The sequence below is a fragment of the Phaenicophaeus curvirostris genome, chromosome 18 (assembly GCF_032191515.1).
Source record: "Phaenicophaeus curvirostris isolate KB17595 chromosome 18, BPBGC_Pcur_1.0, whole genome shotgun sequence".
NCBI classification, from domain to species: Eukaryota; Metazoa; Chordata; class Aves; order Cuculiformes; family Cuculidae; genus Phaenicophaeus; species Phaenicophaeus curvirostris.
In genome coordinates this window covers 1,206,901-1,227,579 of record NC_091409.1, presented here as the reverse complement: position 1 = coordinate 1,227,579, position 20,679 = coordinate 1,206,901, and the positions used below count along the sequence as shown (strand labels likewise).

General features: G+C 57.4%; 1 protein-coding gene across 1 annotated transcript; it reads right to left on the bottom strand.

Moving 5' to 3' along the window:
* Window positions 1-13,008: 13,008 nt before the first annotated feature.
* SNAI1 (snail family transcriptional repressor 1) lies at window positions 13,009-16,372 on the bottom strand. Its single transcript, XM_069871638.1, has 3 exons — window positions 16,287-16,372; window positions 15,203-15,697; window positions 13,009-14,116 (listed from the first exon to the last, which is right to left on the bottom strand). The coding sequence occupies exons 1-3, from the start codon at window positions 16,363-16,365 to the stop codon at window positions 13,935-13,937; spliced, it is 756 nt and encodes a 251-aa protein (XP_069727739.1). The 5' UTR covers window positions 16,366-16,372; the 3' UTR covers window positions 13,009-13,934.
* Window positions 16,373-20,679: the final 4,307 nt, after the last annotated feature.

Here is a 20,679-nt window from a genome sequence, read left to right as displayed (position 1 = left end):
CTCTCCAGCTTCTCAAGTAAAATATCAACTGGCTCCACTGTCAGGGACAGGAAACATTAGTAATAAGTTCATAGATTTACATTTTCCCCAGGGAAATACAGGAATATCAGAGATCAAAAGTTGGAGAAAGGAGTTATTTTTATACCGAGTGATTTGCAACCAGCATTCATTGGGGGGGGAGTAAATAAATTACAGGTCCTTCACTTCGGGGTTGTTTAAGTTCTTTTTCTTTAATGCCGTCCCTTTCAACTACTGTACAGAGTCTGTCAGGGCTTACACAGAGCAGAGAGCCTTCCTCGCCCGTGAAAAGGGCTGTTTTCCAGTGAAAAATTTAGTCACCTCACTTAGTTGCCATCTGTGAACCTCCTGTCAGGGTCTGCGGGCAGGTGGGAGTCCAGTGGCTCGGGGCGGGAGGGGGACAGGGCAGGGGACAGCAAGGGGAGGTGGCCTCGCTGGTTCATTTTGAGGTGTTTCTGCAGGAGCTGACACTGATGCTGGAGCTGGGAGCAGCGGATGCACAGCACTGGGGCTCTTTGGACCTTGCCTCTGCCTCCCCCTGCCCGAGGCGGGCGATAAAGAGGCCCCGGGCAGGGCTGATTCAATCAGGACGAGGCGATGACCATGGGCGCCTGGCTCTCTGGGTGGACAGGGATGGCCCCGTGGGCTTTGCTGCAGGAGTCATCCTCATCACAGCCCAGGGGGTGGCTCGCAGCATCCCTGGTGCCTTGGGGTGTCTGCCCTCTCCTCACGAGCACCCAGCAGACACCCCAGCCTGCTCCGTGCAGGCTCCACCACAGCATCCACGGCTTCCCTGGGACCCACACCGTGGGGACTGGAGCCCCCAGCAGCTGTGTCCCTCACCCTGGAAGGGGATCACCCGGTGGGGAGTGGCAGGGAGCCAGTCCCAGTGGTGGTGGAGACACTGGAGACTTTGTCCAGGAGTTTTGTCTTGTGTCATCAATTAAAGGTGAGGCACTCGCTGGCTGGGCAGGATAACGAATGATGGTTTTAAGTACAACTGGAAAAACAATAAAATACTCTATTAGGGTGACACAGCTGTGAACAATGAACATTAAACAACTTCACGGCTTGCGGAGCTGCCACAGCAACACTTAGCCCTGGCGTTTGATGGATTCCTGTTTGGAGTGCGCCTCGCAAAGCGACTCTCCATCCACCCCAGGCACTGAGGGCTGGGAACCGCTCCCTCCTTCTCCTGCTTGAAAATACATCCACATAAAACGTGCTTTAAGAATCCCTTAAGGTTCATTAATGTCACAAGCAGGGGAGGAGGAAAAAGTTGGAAGGCCTTGAAGTACATGTCGGAAACACTCCAGAGAAAACTGTAAATGCTGCTGGGATGAACTGCAGGCTCTGGAGGATCAGTCGCGCTGGAAGACTATTTATTTTTCAGTCTATTTTAAACACTGGACTGTTTCAGATAAGAGTTGCCTGTGGTGGCAGACAGGATCGTGGGACTGGTGTGCAGGAACTCATGCCAGATTCATTTCTGGGGAGTATTTCCTCTCTGCCTTGATAAATCTGCCTTGTCTGCTGTACCAGGTTACTTCCTTTGGAGTTCTCTCTCCTTATTATTACTTATTAAAATTGCCTGCAAATAGCACTTGGGCTTCATGCAACATCCTGTACGAACAATTCATCCTTCTCCTTATCTCAGAGCTGACAATTCCCACCAGAGCCAGAGAGGGTGGGTGGAAAAATGCCTTGAGAAGAAACAGAAATGGCCATCCTTTATTGCAAGGCTGGAGAAACCACACTGGGGAGACTGGAGAGGGCAGGAGATAACTGGGGACTTGCCCCCTTCAGAGGCAAAACCATGAAAGGCAAGAAATCAAAAAGAAATGAAGCCAGCAATGCCGATGAGCATCCTCCCTCGCCTGCTGGCACAGGAAGGCTGGGCTGGTGTTCGGAGGGGTCAGTGAGCTCCCTGCGACCTGACCTTGCAAACTTCCCCCCACCTTTGCCTAGATTTTATCTAGAAAATCACTCTCAGGTTACACAACTTGTTCGGTGCTGGGCTTTTAACTCCCCGGACGGCGCAAGAGGCGACTGCAGACAGCAAACCCGCGTCTTGCCCCTGCAGCTCCCAGCGCAGCCCCGCAGGAGTGGCCTGGCCGGGGTCACCGGCCCCTGGACTTTGAAACTTTGCTGTATCCTTTTCGGCAGGGAATGGATACGGCATTTTAATGACCCGGAGCCACGTGGAGGGGGAAGGTTTGGAGAGCTAAGTCGCTGGCTGCAGCCACATGCTTGTTCCTCCAAGTGGTCTGCAAATGGCATTTGTGCTGGGGCAATTCTCCAGGAAGATGGGCCCCACTCTGTCCTCCTGGCCTCTACTGCTTCATCCCTGGCAGCACAAGCCACTAGTATTCCGGTCCCAGCCCTTGTCTTGCACAGTCCTTCAGGCCTGATGGAGCTGGAAGGTCCATTTTGGCTCCCACAAGCTCAGGGTGTTGCCATCAGGGGAGCTGCACTTAGTCTAAGACCATTTCCACCCTGACCGTCACTCATGGACATGCAGGGGGCACAGAGGCAGCTCCCATAATCCCATCCTGCCAGCGTTTCCCAGCCGTTCCCAGCAGGAGCTGGGCTGCATCCAGCCTGTGCAGCAGCTCCCAGCCGGAGCCGTCCCTGCCCACAGCCTTTGCTCCAGCCGGTGCCCTCCATGCCGGCCCGGGCACCGCAGCCGTGCACGTGGGCTTAATCACAGAGCATCTGCTTCCCATTGCAGCCGCCCAGGGCAGGTTTCCCCTCGCAGCCTCCTCTGAGGGTGCTAATTTTATATACCCAGGCTGCCTTCAGCTTGGCCGTCGGGATAACTGCAGGGGTAGGGACCGAGGGCTCTGCCTTCAGCAGGGGCCAAGGCGGTGCCGCAAGGGAGAAGCTCTTCTTCCTTCTGGGGCCACGGGGAAACTGGAAGCAAGTCTCGGAGATGCTTGGCCTGGTCCAGCAGCGTGGAGGGTGTCAGGGACTGTTTCAGAAACCTCGCTGATGGCAATATCCCAAGCCCGGGGTAATGACAGCCTGGTGTCCCCAGCACAGGCTGAGGCATCCGAGAGCTGGAGGGTTTCGGGAGACGACTCCTTGACGCTCAGGGACGGGCGGCCCCAGCGCCAGGCAGGCATCTTAACTAGCAGTTCCCCGCCACAGCTTGCAGAAATGGCAAATGCTGCTGGTGCCAAGTGACGGATAACTCCTCCAGACACTCTGGAGAAGCCTCTTGGAAAACAGCCTCTTCAAGGGAGCTCAATTTTGGCTTTCTAAATTGAGGCTCCCCAAATTACTTTTGGAAGCATTAGCCATTATTATTTTCCTCCTTTTTGTCTAATCACAGCATTTTCCCCAACGCTCAGTGATAACAGGCGCCCAAGCACCTTGTGCCCTTTGAGAGGGGCCACAAACCATCGCCCTCCCCAGCTCCCACCGTGGCACCGAGCGCTGCCACCACCCTCCACCCCCAGGCAAGAGCTGGGGACCACGGGCAGGAGGGGACCCGGCAGCACCTCAGCAAGGGGCTGGGGAGCACTGCGAGCTCAAGCACCACGGGGGGCAGCCGGTGCTGGAACTCGGTGCCGAGCGATGCCAAGGGTCTGCTGAGCAATGCCAAGGGTCTGCTGAGCGATGCCAAGGGTCTGCTGAGCAATGCCAAGGGTCTGCTGAGCGATGCCAAGGGTCTGCTGAGAGATGCCAAGGGTCTGCTGAGGGATGCCAAGGGTCTGCAGACACAGCCAAGCGCCTGTCCACCTGCCTGCAGAGGAGCAGTGATAAGGAGGTGGCTGTGATGGGGTGGGGATAACCCCGTCCCCTCGGCCAGTGGCTGCTGACAGCAGCGCGGCGGCCCCTGAGAGCACTTGGGGCTGTGCGAGGGAAACCTCAAAGTGCTTTGATCTGTGCTGGGGCTCCGTGATGTAAAGCAGGGACGGGGTGAAGGTGGCTGTGGGATGGGGAGGAATGGCTCTGGGCTGCACAGGGGTCAAAGCTTCCAGTGCCATCTGCTTTAGGCAGCCTGTTCCAGCGCTCCATCACCCACACAGAAAAGAAGTTTTTCCTTATGTTCAGGTGGAATTTCCTGTGCTCATTTGTGCCCGTTGCCCTTGTCCTGTCACTGAGGACCATCAAAAAGAGATGATGCTCCAGTCCCTTCATTGTCTTTGCAGCCTTCCACTGAACTCTCTCCAGTAGTTCCTTGTCTTTCTTGAGCTGGAGAGCCGAGAACTGGACACAGGACTCCAGATGGGGCCTCCCTAGTGCAGAGCAGAGGTGAAGGAGAACCTCCCTCAACCCGCTGGCCATGCTTGGCTTTCTTGGCCACGACAACATGTTGCTGGCTTGTGGTCAGCTTGTTGTCCACCAGGTCCTTCTCCACAGAGCTGCTTTTCAGCTGGTCAACCCCTGACCTGTACTGATGCGGGAGGTTGTTCCTCCCTAGGTGCAGAACCCTGCACTTACCTTTGTTGAACCTCATTAGGTTCCTCTCCGCCCAGTTTTCCTGTATGTCCAGGTCTTGCTGAGTGGCAGCACAGCCTTGTGGTGTGTCAGCCACTCCCCACAGTTTTCCTCCCCACGATGCTGCACCCAGAGGTCAGTCTAAATACTCCCTGGTAGCAGGGATTAGCAACCAGCTCTCTTCTCCAGCCTCCACCAAGAGCCAGCTATGCTCTGGGCTAAAACAAACCCTTCGTGCGTGTGAGCAAAACTCAGTCTGCAACCTGGTCAGCTTTGGGCACTGCAAACCACCCCTGGAGAAAGTTTTTGCACCAGAGCAGAGCCCTGTGTGCCCGGCAGGTGATCCCTGCTGCCAGCCCCGGGTGCGGGTGGGACTGAGCTCTGCCAACAAGAGCATCTTCGTGCGGCGCCTCTGACTGGCGCGGTGCATATGGTCCCTATTTATTTGACGACTTTGCTGCTGGATCCCTTTCAGAATAGTGTTTTGCAATTACTTGAAGTTTCCCCAGTGCAGATTGGGAGTGAAACTTGTGCTTCGGGAGATAAACTGCAGACCATTTGGCATCAAGGGAAGCTGTTAATTTGCCAGCAGCAGAGACAGAAGGAAAATGAAAATGAAGAGAGATAATTCATTCCCGTTGCAGGCTGTGGGCTGGAAAGACACAACTAGAGCTTGTGGTGCAGTCCTGAGGACAGGCCAGCAGAGAAAAAGCAGCAACCAGCAGTGCCCTGACCCACAAATGTGAGGACAGGGGATCCAGGGCCTCCCCATGGGGCTGCCAGGAAGGGTCGCCCAGGAAGATGCTGGTCCTGGTACTCCTTGTGTCTTATCTGCTGGGCATGCCTGCTCGGCTGTGGTGTGATGGCCCCCACTGTGCATGTAGAGATGATGTGGCACTACCAAGGATGCAGTTGGTAGCAGAGCCAGGATGTGATACCCGCACCTGCCTGCCTGTTCCCTGTGCTGCCAACCCACTCTTACTGGGTGCCATGAGGCAGTTTTGCAGGTTCCCCCATCCAAGGCTCCTACTGCAGTGGGGAAACAGCTCTGGGTGCCTGGGGGCTCCGGCTCGGGGCTCAGCGTGCGGGGTTTGCTGCAGGGACGGCTCTCAGCATGCCTCCACCATGCTGGGTCTGCCCCCCGGGAGGATGCTAGTGAGCAGGGTGCTCAGAGGGGGATGAGGGGAGGGCTGTGGTGCCCCAGGTGAGGCCCTGTGCGAGCTGCTCCTTGGCACACATCTGCTCCGTAGCCCCTCTCTGCTTTTCCGCCTGTTGATGTTCTCCTCTGGCTGTGTCACCAGGAAAAGCTTTCTGCATCTGCCTCGCCTGTGCACACAGCCTCCCCCCACACTCCCTCCCACCTTCCTTTATTTATGGGACAGATATTTCCTTTCAGAGAGAAGCAGCCAGTGTTGTGAAATAGCAAAAGGGTTTGAATGAAAACAAGGTGTTTGCTGAAATCAGGGAAGATTTGGACTTCCCAGTGGGTGATGATGTGTGACAGCCCAGCCTTCCCTTCCTCCCACGCAGACGCTGAGGACGCTGTCCTACTGCTGTCCTCATCCCTCAGGCACGTGCCATCCGCTGCCTTGGCTCCTGGGATGTTCTGAGGACCAGCTGAGGGAAAACAGTTGCTGCCTGCCATGGTGTCCACATTCAAAATCTGGCACTCGGGTCCTTGCCCGAGTCATTGGTACTAATAATTCTTAATTTTTCCAGCAAATAGGGGCCCCATGTTGCTGCCCTCCAGCCAGATGGAAGTGATGGTAGAAGGCTGTTGCTGTAAGGTGAGGTTTGGGGTGGAAAATTTGGATGATATTGATCACAGACAGCAGCTGCTGTAACCAGGGCAGTAAATTTTCCTACCCAGTCACTTCTTTTGACCTAAAATAACTTCCATGTTTGGAAAGCATCTTTCTAAATTCTGAGCAATGGTTATTTTTTGGTGTGGGAGGAAAAACCCCCAAGCTCAGCTCCTCCCGTGGCAGCGCGGTGTGAAGGGATGGCCCAAGGCCACGGGGTGGGCGAGGTGTCTGCAGGCTGGTGCCCCGCTGGGGCTGCCCAGGAAGGGGCTCTAAGCACCAGCCGTGCAGCAGCCTCACATGCCGCTGCAGCCGGGGATGCTCTGGCTGTTGTGGTGCTGGGATTTAGGGAACCAGGTCCCTACAGGGAGCAGGAGTCCAGTGTCCTTTGAAGCCAATGGGTTGAGCGGGACATGGGACGTGCTTCCCAGCCCTGTGGTGCTGCTCCATCCGGGCACTGCTCTGCCAGCGAGGAGCTCCCAGTGCCTCTGACTTTGTTCTAACCACCCTGAATGGAAGCAGATTCCTTTATTTAAGAGGAAGGGCTCTATTTCGCTTCCTGCCCCTGTCCTCAGCAAGTTGCCGGTGGGCAGGTGCAGCCCCGGCGCTGGCTGTTTGCCCCCCAGTCCCACCGCCAGCGCTGACATCCTTTCCTGACACACATTGATTTCCTGCACACGGCTCTCACGCCACTTCCTACCCCGCTCTGGTTTCCATTGAGCACTGCATGTCAGAGAGCGGAGGAGGGGGGAGAAAAAGAGAAAAAAGAAGAAAAAAAAGAGGGGTGTGTGAAAAAAAGACAGCAGTTTTTGGCTTTTCTTTCTGCCCCCAGTGTGGACCAAAGAGAGCATCCCCAGAACTGTCTCACCCATCGTGTCTGGACCCGAGGAGGGGTCACGTCCCCAGCTGTGGTTGCCTATGGTTTGACACCAAAACTCTTTTGCTCCCTGGTTAACAGCCTGATTTTTGTGGTTGGTGAGAAGGGCAGGTGCTCTGCACCCCGACACATCCCCGAGGCGCCGGGGCTGAGCGCTGCTGCCCCATCTCAGGTTCTGGGGGGCGTCCTGGCAGTGGGATCACTCCCCCCTGCTTGCCTTGGTGCCACTTGCCAAACTTCAGGAAAGCAGGAGGAGTGACCAGTGGCTCCAGCCCCATCTTTAGAAAGTGGATTAGGGCCAGTGAATAGCAACCTTCTCTCTAATGAAGTGCTATTACCAACAGGCTAATTGAGAAGCGACATAATGCAGGCCCTTGAAGCTCTTTATAAGGGGCCCTGACTCTGTGCTACACACCACCACTTCCTCGCCTCGCCCCGCGCTGCCTCCAGCGCATCGCGGCCGGAGAAGCTTAATGTGCAGCACAGTCCTCCCTGGAGCAGCCACAGACAAAGTGTCGCCAGCATAACCCTGCGTGGAAAATGCAGAGGTGGAGGGGAACCCGGATTAATTAGCTCGGGAGACGCCAATCTCCTCACATGTGAAACGTGAGCCTTTTTATTGAGAAAAGTAAAACAGGCCTCGCATTGCTTTCAGGGAGCCCAGTAAAACAGAAGGTGATCCATAAATATGTATGTTATGCTGGATTTAAAATACTTTCTGATGATTTTCTAGGCAGATCTCCAATAAGTTACAGCACAGCGTTGCTATTGTAAAGCCAGCGGCGCAGGCTGGTAACTCCGGCACTTCTTATTGTGGTGGAAACACAGGTCGCTGCTGTGTGTGTGCTGGTGCCTCTCGTGCCAAACTGCGCATCCTCAGGTGAAGAAACTAAATATAACAGCTTTATGGCTCTCATTTGTACCCCACTGCCATTAACGAAGCAGGCTGTGAAGCGCTGGGGGCTCTGGCGAGGGTGTCTCTGCAGAGAACCTCTGTGGTGGCTCTGGGCTTCTCGCTCCGCATCATCTACCTGCCTGCACCAGCCCAGGGAAAGAGACCTGCTCCCCCCTGCACCTGAGCTTGTCCCCGCTGACAGCTCTGCACCAGCCGCCCCAAAGCTCTCCCCACCACTGGGACCAGCTCAGAGCCAGACAGGAGAAACCAGCATTTAACCCACAACAACATCGGGCTTGTCCGCATCTCTGTCTTGCAAAGCCGGGCGAGCACAGTCGGGCACTGCCCACCCTCCCGACAGCGACATGTCCCGACAGCGACTCTTCCAACCTGCTGATTCTATGATTCTATTCCATGTGTGCAAGGGATATAAATAGTTGGAGGGTTAGACAGCCCCGGGATGGTGTTTCTCAGCCCTGTGGGGCAAGGAGAGCTGCCCCACATGCTCAGGGTGAGGGGTTTGTGCTTGCTGTCCCAGGAGAAAGCCAGCCTTCATCAGGAGGATTTATGGCCTGATTTTTGAGGCAGCGAGGCGCTCCCTGTTTTGGCAGGTGGCTGATGCTGAGCTGGGGCAGAGTGCAGCCCTGGGGCGAGCCCCTCGCCAGCACAGGGACCCGCAGGAAAGTGCTCCCAAGGGAGCAGAGCCAGGGAGAGGTGACACCTTCCAAAAGGTGAGCGCAAAGACCATGGTGGTGCTGCAACCCAGACCGCCTGCATCCACAAGGAAAGATCATCTTTATTTTAATCCTTCAGCCTCGTGTCCTTCCCCAGGACTCCCTGGCTCCCTCTCTCCACGTTTTTCATGCTCTTTGTCTCCATGGGAAGACTCGCACCTCCCCAGCCCCATGCTATCAGTTCATCATCCGATTAAAGATTAATTTGAGATTATTGCTCGTGTCAATAGCCCAGAGCAGGAAAAACAATGGCTACACCTGCAGCTTGTTTGTGAATCCCGCTCCTTACGGAGAGCTGTGGACGGACAGAGGCTTTCCCCAGGGCTGCCTGTCGACAGGAGCCCGCGGAGCCCGCACCAGCACCTGCTGCCCTCCTTGCCCACCTCCTCCAGGGCCTCCCACAACCCCGGTATCTCGAGTGGGAAACCCGTGCGCTGGCGCCTCTGCTCGCCACACGAATCGTCCCAGCTTCTGCCACCAAACTCCGGTCATTCCTTCCCACAAATCAGAAACAGCCGCCCAGCGATTGACTTTAATAACAGGCCTTTCCCTGGATCCTGCCTGGTTTCTGTTTGTTTATTCAGCTTTTTCTAGGTAAGGTAAGAGCCAAAAGAAGAATTAGGCTGCTACACTTTGTAGGGGCTGAGCTCTGGCTGCCTTTTCTTGGGGCTGCATGCCTGAATGTAGAAAACTCTCTTCCAGAGGCTGTGGGGGATCCAGGAGATGACAAAGAGAACATCTCTGTCAGACAGTTTTGCAGCAACAGGGGAATATAGTGGAAATCTTTTCCCTCCTACTGCCCTGGAGGTGGGAAGGAGCACTTAGGGAGGCTGCCCCCACTGTCACCAGGCTCCCTGCCTCGGGGTGAGGTCTGCAGGGAGCCCCCAGCATCGCGGAGCATGAGACAGGCTCAGCGTTCCTTGCATTTAAACACTTTCCAGCCCTTCTTCCAGCCCTCTTGCCTCTTTCCGATGCCCCATGGAGGGTTCACTGAGGGCTCTGGGTGCAGAGTGGCCTTGGAGCCGCTCTTTGCCCCCACAGCACCAGGCCAGGTGTGCCTCGCGCCTGTCCCCAGGAGAGATGGGGACAGAAAAGGGTGACAAAGGCAGTTTGGGGAACAACAGTCCCCAGAGCAACAGGAAGATGAAGCTTAGCCTCTGCAAAGGTGGCTGTAATTCACCCGCTTCCCTTCTCGTCCCCTCTGGGATGCACCAGATGCCTACAGAGACAGGACTGTTTCAAAGAGCAGAATGGAAGTCCTGAAGCCCTTTTTAACCTGGCATGTCCATGTGGGTCTGCCCCAGCTCTCTGCCCCAGGGGGGTCCCACGGCAGGGGGGGGTGGGTTTCCAAACACCCTTAATTCTGTATCGGGTCAGAGAGGGAAGAAAACTAGTCCTCTGTGGGAAGAAAAGGCACTTTGTGGTTTTCCCAGAGCCTTTGAAAGGGCTCCAGGAGCCAAGGGGACGTACGTGCTCGTTTAAGGGTCCTGTGGAGGTCCATGGAAATTAAATGGTGGAGTTCAAACACTCGACGCCACGGCTGTGCCGCCGCCCGGGGAGCGCGGCAGCGCGGAGCCAGCTCAGCCTGCACCCCGGCACCGCAGCCCCTGCCAGCGGGGCCCCCGCTACCTGCCGGGCGCTTGATTGAATCCCAGTTTTTACGAGTGCTGACACCGTAATCTGTTACAGATGGTCACACAAGGTGGTCACCAAATGGTTCCTCCTGTTAATCGCTGGATGCCCCCCCATCCCCATCCCTACCGCTGACACTGCAGCCTGAGCTACCTGGATGAAACTGTTGGGCTGCGGGCAGCAGCTTTATGGTGTGTTTAGTTCCCGTGGCGTTAAAATAGAGAAGGGGCGAAAAAAAACACTGAGGTTTTGCCATGAACCTTCTGACTTCTCCATGCAGCACTCATTGCCTGGGCGAGCGCAGAGGAGCAAGGACAGGGGACCACATCACCGCTGCCAGTTGCCCTTGCTGCAAGGGATGCTGCTCTGGAAGGTTTCCTTTCAAAAATTAAATTAAAAAGCAATTGCAACTCACCCTCAGGCCCAGCTCCTGGGTGCAACTTTCCACCACAGAGCCCCAGAGATGTCGGGGGGCACAGAAAGGGCAGAAGGAATTGCCCACGTCTGCAGCAGGTTTGAGCTGGATGCAAAAGGAGCCGTGTCATGGGCCCCAACCCTCTGCTCACCCCAACAGCCCTCGGTGTGAAAATAAGAAATATTTTTGCAGCAGGAATATAAGCAGCTGGCCGGAAGAGGAGAGATCAGGGCCACGTTCATCACCCTGTAACGGGACAGCAGTTGGTCCAGACCTGGGTGTAACGCGGGGAGGTCAGAGACGCTGCGTCAGCCCGCGGGGCAGCACCTGAGTGTGGCTCTGGGATGCTCCCATCCAGCAGCCACTGCTCCCCAGCGCACAGGGTGCTGGGCAGGGCGGCACAGGGAGCAGATGCAGCAGCAGCCCAAGTGCCAGTGGGCTGCGCTTTTGTGATTCAGAACAGGCAGCATTTCTTTTTTTTTTTCCCAGTGTTTTAAGGCTGCATTTGTGTTTGAATGCCAGTGGGATTTGTCAGTCGGAGCCTAGGCTGTCCTCCACCCGTTTTATACCTTCTCTCTGAAAGCCTTGCATCCCAGCCAGGCTCTGGACAAAGCCAGGAACACAACTGAGAGCAGGAAAGATTGCTAAGGAGGAGATTTCTCACAACCCTCATCGCCTGTCTAAGCAACGTCAGTCTAAGCCCATTGAGGGAGCTGGCAGGGTTACCAGCTGGGTGCCAGCTCAGGGATGAAGCAACAGCCTCAGCGAGGGGAGAAAGGGTCCCCATCCCAATCAGGAACAGCCCTGATGCTCAAGGATGGGGGAAAGGGGTTGGATGCACTTGCAGGGCCTTGAAGCTAAGCAGGAAACAAGGGCTCTTGCATGTCAGAGCCACAAAGCCAGCACCAACCTGGGCTGCCCCTCACAAGCAGGGCTCTGGGCTTCTGCTGCCTGCTTGCCCACGCCTGGAGCCTTCTTTCCAGCTCCTGCAGGTGGTCTCTTCTCAAAACTGGTCTTTTTTTTAACTATTTAGCTGCTTTTGCGGCTCCAGAATTTTATGGATGGAAAGCTGAAAGTAATTAGTGCCCCTCCCCCGCTTCCTGTTGGGAAAAGGAAGAGAAAAACACACACAAGAGCAAACCCAAAACTTCCTGCCCTGCTTAATAATCAAGCAATGAGTCCAGCTTGGCTGGGAAAGGCACTTTATACTGGGCGAGCTCTTAATTAAAGATGGGCTGAGCAGCAGCTCTGCTCCCTTTTACAGCCACACACATCTCCCTGCTCCGTAAGAGCCCCTGGGAGAGGTGCAGAGCCGGGCTGGAGGGGTGAGTGCTGGCGGTGTGCACTGTTATTCCCTGGTTAAAAGCCGCGTCCTGGAGATGGCACTGAGGAAACGCAGGGGGAGAAGGACAGAAACCTTGGGGGAGGCAGGTGGTAAGACCGGCTGCACTGTCCCCAAAGCACCCAGAATTCAGTAGAGGCTGGGAGGAGGCAGCGCAGTTGGTTGGAAATACCATGCATTAGGAACATGTGTGCATCAGGCACAACTTTGTTAGGAAAACCCTAGAGGCAAGTACCTGGGGTGGCCCAGAGCACCTTGGTCCCTGCCTGCGCGCTATGAAGGGCTCTGTGGTGACAGCAGGATGTGTCACCTCTGCAGCCACACCACCCACATCATGTCCCTCTCCTAGGATCAGCTCACTGATGGGGATGGCTGGTGCTTCAGCCTTCGCCGAGGGTGTGAAAGGAGCCTGACAAGAGCTAGGGACACCCCCAGCACCCCAGTGGGGCTGTTCCCTGTGCTGCTGCACAGACACACACCCCAGGGAGTGCTGGGGAACACGGCCAGGCTAGGGGTGCTCCAGCAGCCCTGGGAGGAAGCCAGCACCCACCCAGAGAGCCTGGGAGAGACCGGTAAGCTGCTGTCCTTTCCCACAGGGATCTCCCAACCCACTGCACCCTCAGCAACCCCATCCCCCAGATCCTGCATCATCACAGAGTTACCCCTTTCCCCAGCCCTCTGGCAGGAACTGACTCACTCTGCTTTTTTCTCCCTCCTGTGAACATCCCTTGCAGTTTACCTACACCCAGAGGCCAGGAGAGCAGATCCCAGCACCCCCACACCCACACCCTCTGCTCCTTATCCACCCTAAGCACCCACAAAGCCCTATTATAAATTAAACATTTTATTGAATATCAATAAACCGTATATAATTTTTATAAAAAGTTTCATCAGTACAAAATTGTGGCACAAAAATATAAATACCAGTGTACCTTTGAAATGTAAACATCCTCTTTGTAATGATTCCATGAAAACAATGTCCAAAGAAAGATGCATTGAGGAGGCACCTGTCAATACCCATAAATAGGGCTTTTGGCACACCTGTCGTGGGCAGCCCGGGACAGGCCCCCATTGTATCAGCTGACAAGTGCCCACTATTAGTCACAGTTCTCTTGAAAAGCAGTTGTTAAGAGTCATATTAACAGGTGCTTGAGTGCATAGCTGCTCTGTAAACAGGGTTGGTGTTTGAAATGGCTACCCATGCCTTTTATGGACACTGTTAATCTCGCAGGCATTGCAAATTGTCATTGTGCTGGGGAGAAGCAGCTGCTTCACAACTACTGGGATACTGTATTATTGCATAGTTACACCTTCTACAGGCGGCATATATACATGGGAGTGGGGGGAACACTTTGTCCTTCGTTAAAAAAATATTGGTTCTTAAAGTTACCAAGTGGTTACAGTAAAAAAAAAAAAAAAATTTAAAAAGACAATCCAAACAACCCCCCCCCAAGCTACATGTTTGTGGGGCCGGGGTGCGGGTCCAGCCCTGCAAGGTGCCGCAAGCACCTGCTGAGGGTCGAGGTCCGGGCTGCCCCGAGCTTCACGCACCCGCTTTGCACAGAGTCCAATCCTGCCCCACGGACGCCGGGACGGGCGAAGGATCAAACCTTCGCATTGCACAGGAGGCACCGAGCGAGGAGCGTGAGGGTCTCGAGGGCCGGAGCGGCTGCGTCCAGCCCGGTGCGCGCTGCGACGGAGGCAGCGAACTCCTACAGACACTGGTTATGATACTGGGAGTTTGCATCTCGAGAGGCCTGGGGAGCAGCATCCTCAGCGAGAGCCGGAGCAGCCCGTCTCCTCGTGCTTGTGGAGCAGCGACATGCGGGAGAAAGTCCGGGAGCAGGTTTTGCACTGGTACTTCTTTACATCCGAGTGGGTCTGCAGGTGGGCGCGCAGGTTGGAGCGGTCGGCGAAGGCGCGGTTGCAGTGCGTACAGGAAAAGGGCTTTTCACCTGTGGGACAAGGAGAAATGCTCCCCAATTAACCGGTGCATCAACACGGGGGGAATATCAAAGGAGGAGCCATTCATTACCCTAAGTGTGTGAAGAGCACAGTGAAAAGAAGCGCTGGCTGCGATTGTTCGCAGGGAAGGGGTGAGGCACAGACAGCCCTTACTGCCAGGGGGGAAAGCTGTGGACTTGGGAATTTCCTACACTCGGAGAAACCTGTCCTCTGAGCTACGGAAAATTAATTCTGGGAACATCTACAGCAGCAAGGCAGCCGCGCACACAAACGAAGAGGAGACCTCTGTCTCCTGCAAAGGGCTCGCTTGGCTCCAGGCAGAGGCAGGAAAGCCAAGGACTATGTGTTAATTATCTCATCGCAGCAGCGGCTGGAAGGCGCCAGCGCAGGGTGAGCGCAGCTATTTCCTCAGCCCCGCTCCCCCTTCTCCTGCCCGGCCAGGCGGATTCCTCCGAGAAAGGCTCCTTTGGAGGAAACAAACGCGTATGCTTAATTTGGAAAGCACAATCGAGTCTTCCCGGCTTCCTTCAGCCTCATCTTTAGTACGTTGAGAGGGTGTGAAATCAGTGCCAAGTAACAATTCCAGCATCCCCGCCGCCCCACAAAGGATGCTCGGGGGCGCTTTGTGCGGAGCGCCGGGCTGCAGCTGCCCCCGGAGCCCCAACAGGTGCGGGGGGTGAGCGGCCTCGCCCGGCCCTGCCTGCCGGGGCCCGCGGGCGGCTGGAGGCCACGGGGATGGGCTGGCGGTGCCCTGGGTGGAGCCCCGGGAGGGATGCTCGAAGGGCACGGGTGGCGCACGGGGGGGAGCACTCCGGTGGTCTCAGGGCCCAGGTCCGTGACACCGGAGCTGAACCGCGCGCCGGGACAGCGCAGCGAGGGGCTGGCTCGGGGCAGGCACGGATTCACCTCGACCCCGCGCTCGGTTCCAGCCAAGAGGATATTTAAAGGACACCCTAGAGACGTGCCAAGGGGGTTCGGGAAGCCCTTATCTCCCCAGATAACAGGCGTCCCGCGGATTCGCCGGGCCGGGAGGCGCTAAGGGAGGGAGGAGGGAGAGGGGCAGGGGCCTCGGTTACCGGTGTGGGTGCGGATGTGTCCCTGCAGCAGCCAGGGCCGGGAAAAGGCCTTCCCGCACATCTTGCAGACGCAGGGCAGCGTGTGGCTCCGGATGTGCATCTTGAGAGCCCCCAGGCTCACGTACTCCTTCTCGCAGTACTTGCAGCTGAAGGATTTCCTGGCCTGGGCGTCGCAGTGCAGCTGCTTGTGCTTGGAGAGCCCGGCGAAGGTGGAATAAGCCTTGGCGCACTGGGCGCAGCGGAACCGCTCGGCGGCGGCGGGGGCCGAGGCCGGGCTGGGCGGCCCCGAGCTCTTCCCCTCGTCCTCCTCGCTGGAGAGCGGCGTCAGGTCCAGGCCCGGGGCCGCGGCCCCCGCCGCCTCGCCGCCCGGGAACAGGCTGGAGAGCAGCCCCGCGTCCCACACCAGCGGCGGGTAGTAGGCGCCGGGGCCCAGCACCTCGGGCGGGGGGATGACGGGCAGCGGGCACGTCTCGTAGAGCAGCGGCGCGGCCAGCACTGCGGGAGCGGCGGCACTCAGCGGGCTGCGACCCGCCCCGGGGGGCCCCAAACCCAGGGCACCCGGGTGTCCACCCCAAACCCGCCCCCGGGGCAACGACACCCGCCCCCAAGCCGCCCCCGGGGCCAGAGGGGCAAAGGGACCCCAGCCCGGCCCACAGGGTCCCCGAGCACAAGCCCAGCCCCGAGCAGAGGGGGTCCCACCCCACAGGGGCTCGGCGCCCCAGCCCTCCCGGCTATAGGAACGAGGCAACCCTGCACCCCTGCCCAGCCTGCTCGCGGGGAGCCCCACACACACCGCTGCCCCCCCGGGAGCCCCCAGAGCCCCTGCCACACCACAAGGCAGCTCCCCAGAGCCTCTGCCCACCCCAGGGGAGCCCCCAGAGCCCCTGCCCACTCCCCAGGGCAGCTCCCCACACACCGCTGCCCCCCCCAGAGCCTCTGCCCACCCTGGGCTATCAGGGAGCGGCTCCACAGCCCGGGACGACGGGGGGGACCCCATCGCACCCGAGAGGCACGAAACTGAAAGAAACCCCCCCGCATCCCCGCACAAGCCCGTCACCCACCCGCCGGCCCCCGCCCCACGCACCAGCCTGGCTCTCCAGCTCGCTGTAGTTGGGCTTCTTGCTGGCCGAGAAGTGCTTCTTCACCAGGAAGGAGCGCGGCATCTTGCACCCCGACACGGCACCCGGCGCGGCGCCGCCGCTCCCGCTAATAACGGGGCCGGGGGGGGCGGGGCGGGGCCGCGGCCAATGGCCGGGGGGGGCGGGGCCGCGGGGCGGGGAGACCTGCTGCTGCTGCTGACCCTGCCCCTGATGCCCCTGCCCCTAATGCCCCTGCTCCTGCTCCTGCTGCTCCTGCTGCCCCTGTTCCTGCTGCCCCTGCTGCCCCTGCGCCTGCCCCTAAATCTGCCGCTGCTCCTCCTACTCCTGCCCCTCTGGCCGCTGCTGCTGCTCCCCCTGCTGCTGCTGCTGCCCCTCCTGCCGCTCCTGCCCCTGCTGCCCCTGCTTCTATTGCTCCTGCTGCCGCTGCCGCTGCCACCGATGACCGAGCCGGCGCATGTCGCCCCGCAGCCGATGCTCCGGAGGGGAGCGGGACAAGGAGCCCTGCGGGTGACCCGCAGCCTCTGAGCCCGGGCCGGGGGAAGGCGCTGAGCCGGGAGGGTCCCCACGCGTGTCCTCGCCCCGGTCCCATCCCTGGGGACAGCGGGGAGGGCAGGAGGAGCCTCCGCTGCGGCCCGGGGCTCCGGAGCGCGGCCGGGACACCGCCCGGAGCGGGGAGCACGCGTTGCTGCAGGTTATTCATCCCCTGAGTGGAAGGAAGGGCTTGTGGAGGAGCGGGATGGGTCCAGGCGGGGCTCAGGGGCGCCTGCGTGGACGTGGTTCTGCCTTGGGCCGCGCAGGTGTCGGGCAGCGCTGCCTTCTCCAGCAACCTGCCCCCCCGTTTTCTTCCCTCCTGCCTGCCCCACGGACACGGCAGCGCGGGTCAAACAGCCCCAGGGAGGCACACGCTGCTTTTGGGTTTCTGCTCCCCAGGGCACACGTACCCACAGCAAGGTGCCGAGGTGTTGCTGCTGGATGCTGAGGGAATGCTGCTGTAGAGAGGAGGGGGCTGGGCTCTTCTCCCAAGGGACAGGGGTCAGGACGAGAGGGAATGGCCTCAAGCTCCACCAGGGGAGGGTCAGGCTGGACATTAGGAAAAAATTCTTCACGGAAAGGGTCATTGGGCACTGGCAGAGGCCGCCCAGGGAGGTGGTTGATTCACCTTCCCTGGAAGTGTTTGAGGCACAGGTGGACGAGGTGCTAAGGGACATGGGTTAGTGTTTGATAGGAACGGTTGGACTCGATGATCCGGTGGGTCTCTTCCAACCTGGTTATTCTATGATTCTATGATTCTATGAGTGGGGAGCAGAGCTGGAGCGGTCCCCTCAGCCTGGCACGTTTTCAGACCAGCCCGGGCTCCCAGCTTGCCCCTCCATCTCCATCCAGCTCCCGAGGGGATCTCCCTGCTGGAAGGGCTCGGGGCACAGGCCCAGCCACCTGCTGCGGGGGCCAAGGCAGCTGTCGGGAGCGGGTGGCTGCGGCAGGAGGAGGAATGGGACCTGCTGGGAATGACTCCTCGCTCCCAGCCCGTGCCCGGTCCTGCTACTCGAAAAAAGGCCCGTGGTGCTGGGCCAGCTGTGACTCAGCCAGCGCACACGGCTCCGTCGGCTCCTGCTGACCACGCGTTACTGTTTAGCCACAACCGCTGTGAAATGCAGAAGTGGGGAGCAGAGCTTTGCACTGGCAGAGCTGCAACGCACGAGGCTGAGCTCACTGTCTTTCCTCAGGGTAGGAACAGCTCGGAAAGCTTGTCCTGCCAGCCACGCGCAATCTTGTGGAGAGGAGACGCCTTTGCAAACTCGTCCCCTGCAGCCACATGCTCTGGAGCTGGATCCATCCCTCCTCAGCTGCAGGGCTGCCCGTGGCTTTCAGCCGATGTTTACCTGCACGACTCATCCCTGAATCAGCCTGAAGTTCAGTCCCCCGAAGGCGTTTGGGGGTGTCAGTGGCAGAGGTCAGGGTCACTCTGTTTGTCGCGTGGCTCCAGGGGGGCAGCGCCCCTGGGCACAGGGGGAGCAGCTCGGGCACTGCCACAGGGGCCTCCCCCGTGCCCCCCGCGCTCCTCCACCTGCTGCGGATGTGGTTACGCTGGGGACACTCGCACGAGGAACCCAGCTAGGTGGTTTTCTTTCAAGAAGCAAAGCCCGCTCCTCTGTTCTTTTTGATATGTTAAGAATCAGATCTGTTCCAACCACCATGCGTGGAAAAAGCTCGCGTGTGCTGGAGGAAAAACCGAGATCAAGGGAGAGAGTGACCTAACCTGCCTGTGAGCCAGCAAGGCTCTCGGAGAGCAGGAGACCAGAGGGGAGAGGAAACTCTGTGATGATTCAGGGGCTTGAAATGGCCGCGGTTTCCCAGCTGTCCCACCCTGCCCCGCTGGTTTCTGGCAGCTGCTGAGAGCCAGGGTGGTCGGAGCATCCCTGCCAGCAGCCTGCGGCTCAGCCCCAGCGCCGCGGGGACCGCCCCACGGGGCCCACGGGCACACGCCGGCCCCTCCAGCGCTGCAAGGCTGATGCAGAATCTTTTTACCTCCTTTGGCTCCGCGGCTACGTGAACCATCAGATTATCCCCCTGCAGAGCAAAACTCCTGCTGCCAAGGAGCCTGCGGCGGGCGAAGGGAGGTTCTGGCCACGAGGCGCAGGGATGAGGCGTGCACCCTCGCTGCGAACCGGAGAAGCTCCGTGAGACCCCCCCCAGGCCCTGGAGCCCGCAGGAGGGGGACACGGACAGGCAGCGGCCGGAGCGAGCCCCGCTCTCTCCAAAAGGCAAGAGATCCCTCTGCCGTCGGCCCCGCGGCGCTGCCCCCCCCGCCGCGGGGAGCCGGGGGGGTCGCTCCTCCCCCGCTCGGGCTGGGGAAAGGGACCTTCATGGCACCGGACTAACTAAAACAGCTCCCAGAAGCTCCACTGTATTAATTTTTAAAGACCAGTGTCCGAGTACCAGGTAAAGACAGAACAAATGCGAGAAGAACTAGAAGAGAAGCCCAAGCCTGTAGCGACGACACTTGCTTTCATTAAGCACTGAATATTTTCTGGAATTTTGGGGAAGGATAAGGAAGTTTTCTTAGTGGTTTCAACAGCCCTCGTTTATATCACCTGGAGAATAATGTAGTTCCCCCATAAAAAAATGAATTGCTTTTGAAGGATGGAGCACAGACCAATGCAACTGTGACTTGAAGCTCTGTGTTAGAAAAACAAACCAACCCCCACCCCCAAATCAGGCAAGTGCCCTGTTGTCATTTGTAGTATATTTAAACCAGGGAAAAGCTTTAAAGCTGGGAGCACATCCCTCACTTGCTTTCCTGTGACTTAACGTAGCCTTGATGTTGCATGAGAGGCTAATCCTTCTCACCAGTAACATCCAGTAAAGGTGGGCAAAGGCCTTGAAGCAAATTTGCTGTGCCTTTGTCACCCAGAACACACCACTAATGCCTTATTATAGCATCCCCCCGTGTAAGGAGACCAAGGGATTTATTGCTGTAATTCCAGATGAAGCAATGCCTTTATGTTAGGCAATTAATGCTGACAACAATTTATCAGACCTATTAAGGCCACTCTTTGACCGGAGACAGATTCATTTACAACAGTAGCTCAACAGCAAGCTCGTCTCCTTCCATTCTGATCCTCTCCCTCTCTGCTAATCATTTTCCTCAGGCTGACTCTCTGTGCCAGACAGGGAATTTAACAGGTCGGAGGTGGCTCGATTGCATTATCACCAACAATGGGCACTTGGGATGTGCTGCTGCTAGCAGATCGGCTGCTGACAAGGTGAGAGGAGCTCTGGCAGAGTACTTCACTCTTCTGCGCTAACACTTCACTGGATTTAGAAGCCCAGACCAGCTTGTTCTATAATAATTTTTTCATCACGAGTTTCTGCACGCAGATGAGATGAATCAAGGCTATACACAGAACACATACGCCTCTCAACAGAATGTCTTTTTAAATCAACCAGCAAATACCACTAAGACATACCAGAGCACGTGTAAACACCTTTGTATTTGTTGAGTTGATGAAGTCAGCAGCGTAGAGACAAAAAGCTCTTCAGCAGCTGGAGTGAGTGGAAGTCTACGGCTACGTTTATCTCCAAGTGGTTCTACAGATGCTCATCACAGCACAGTGCGGCAAGTTCTGCTGTTATCAAGCCAGCAGGTGCCAGCACATTGCTTCTTACTCATACACTAATGTAATCACAGCTAACGTAGAACTAGCTAGTTTTCCAGTCAATAGTTTTGGTCTGTATCTTCTGTGAAATAAATTGCAAGTAACAATCTGATGCAAACAAACCTCAAGTTTTATTGTCAAGGTTTGGGTCACACTCAGTCAGCACCAGCAATTTCTGACAAGTCAGCTGCTGCACACCAGCCTTCACTGCCCCGTTTGG

Excerpts from the sequence above, each read along its gene's own strand:
- SNAI1 (XM_069871638.1), bottom strand. The coding sequence starts at position 16,365 with ATGCCGCGCTCCTTCCTGGTGAAGAAGCACTTCTCGGCCAGCAAGAAG. Across the intron at positions 15,698-16,286 it reads CGAGCTGGAGAGCCAGGCTG|TGCTGGCCGCGCCGCTGCTC; the intron begins GTGCGTGGGGCG and ends CCGCTCCCGCAG. Across the intron at positions 14,117-15,202 it reads ACACATCCGCACCCACACCG|GTGAAAAGCCCTTTTCCTGT; the intron begins GTAACCGAGGCC and ends CTTGTCCCACAG.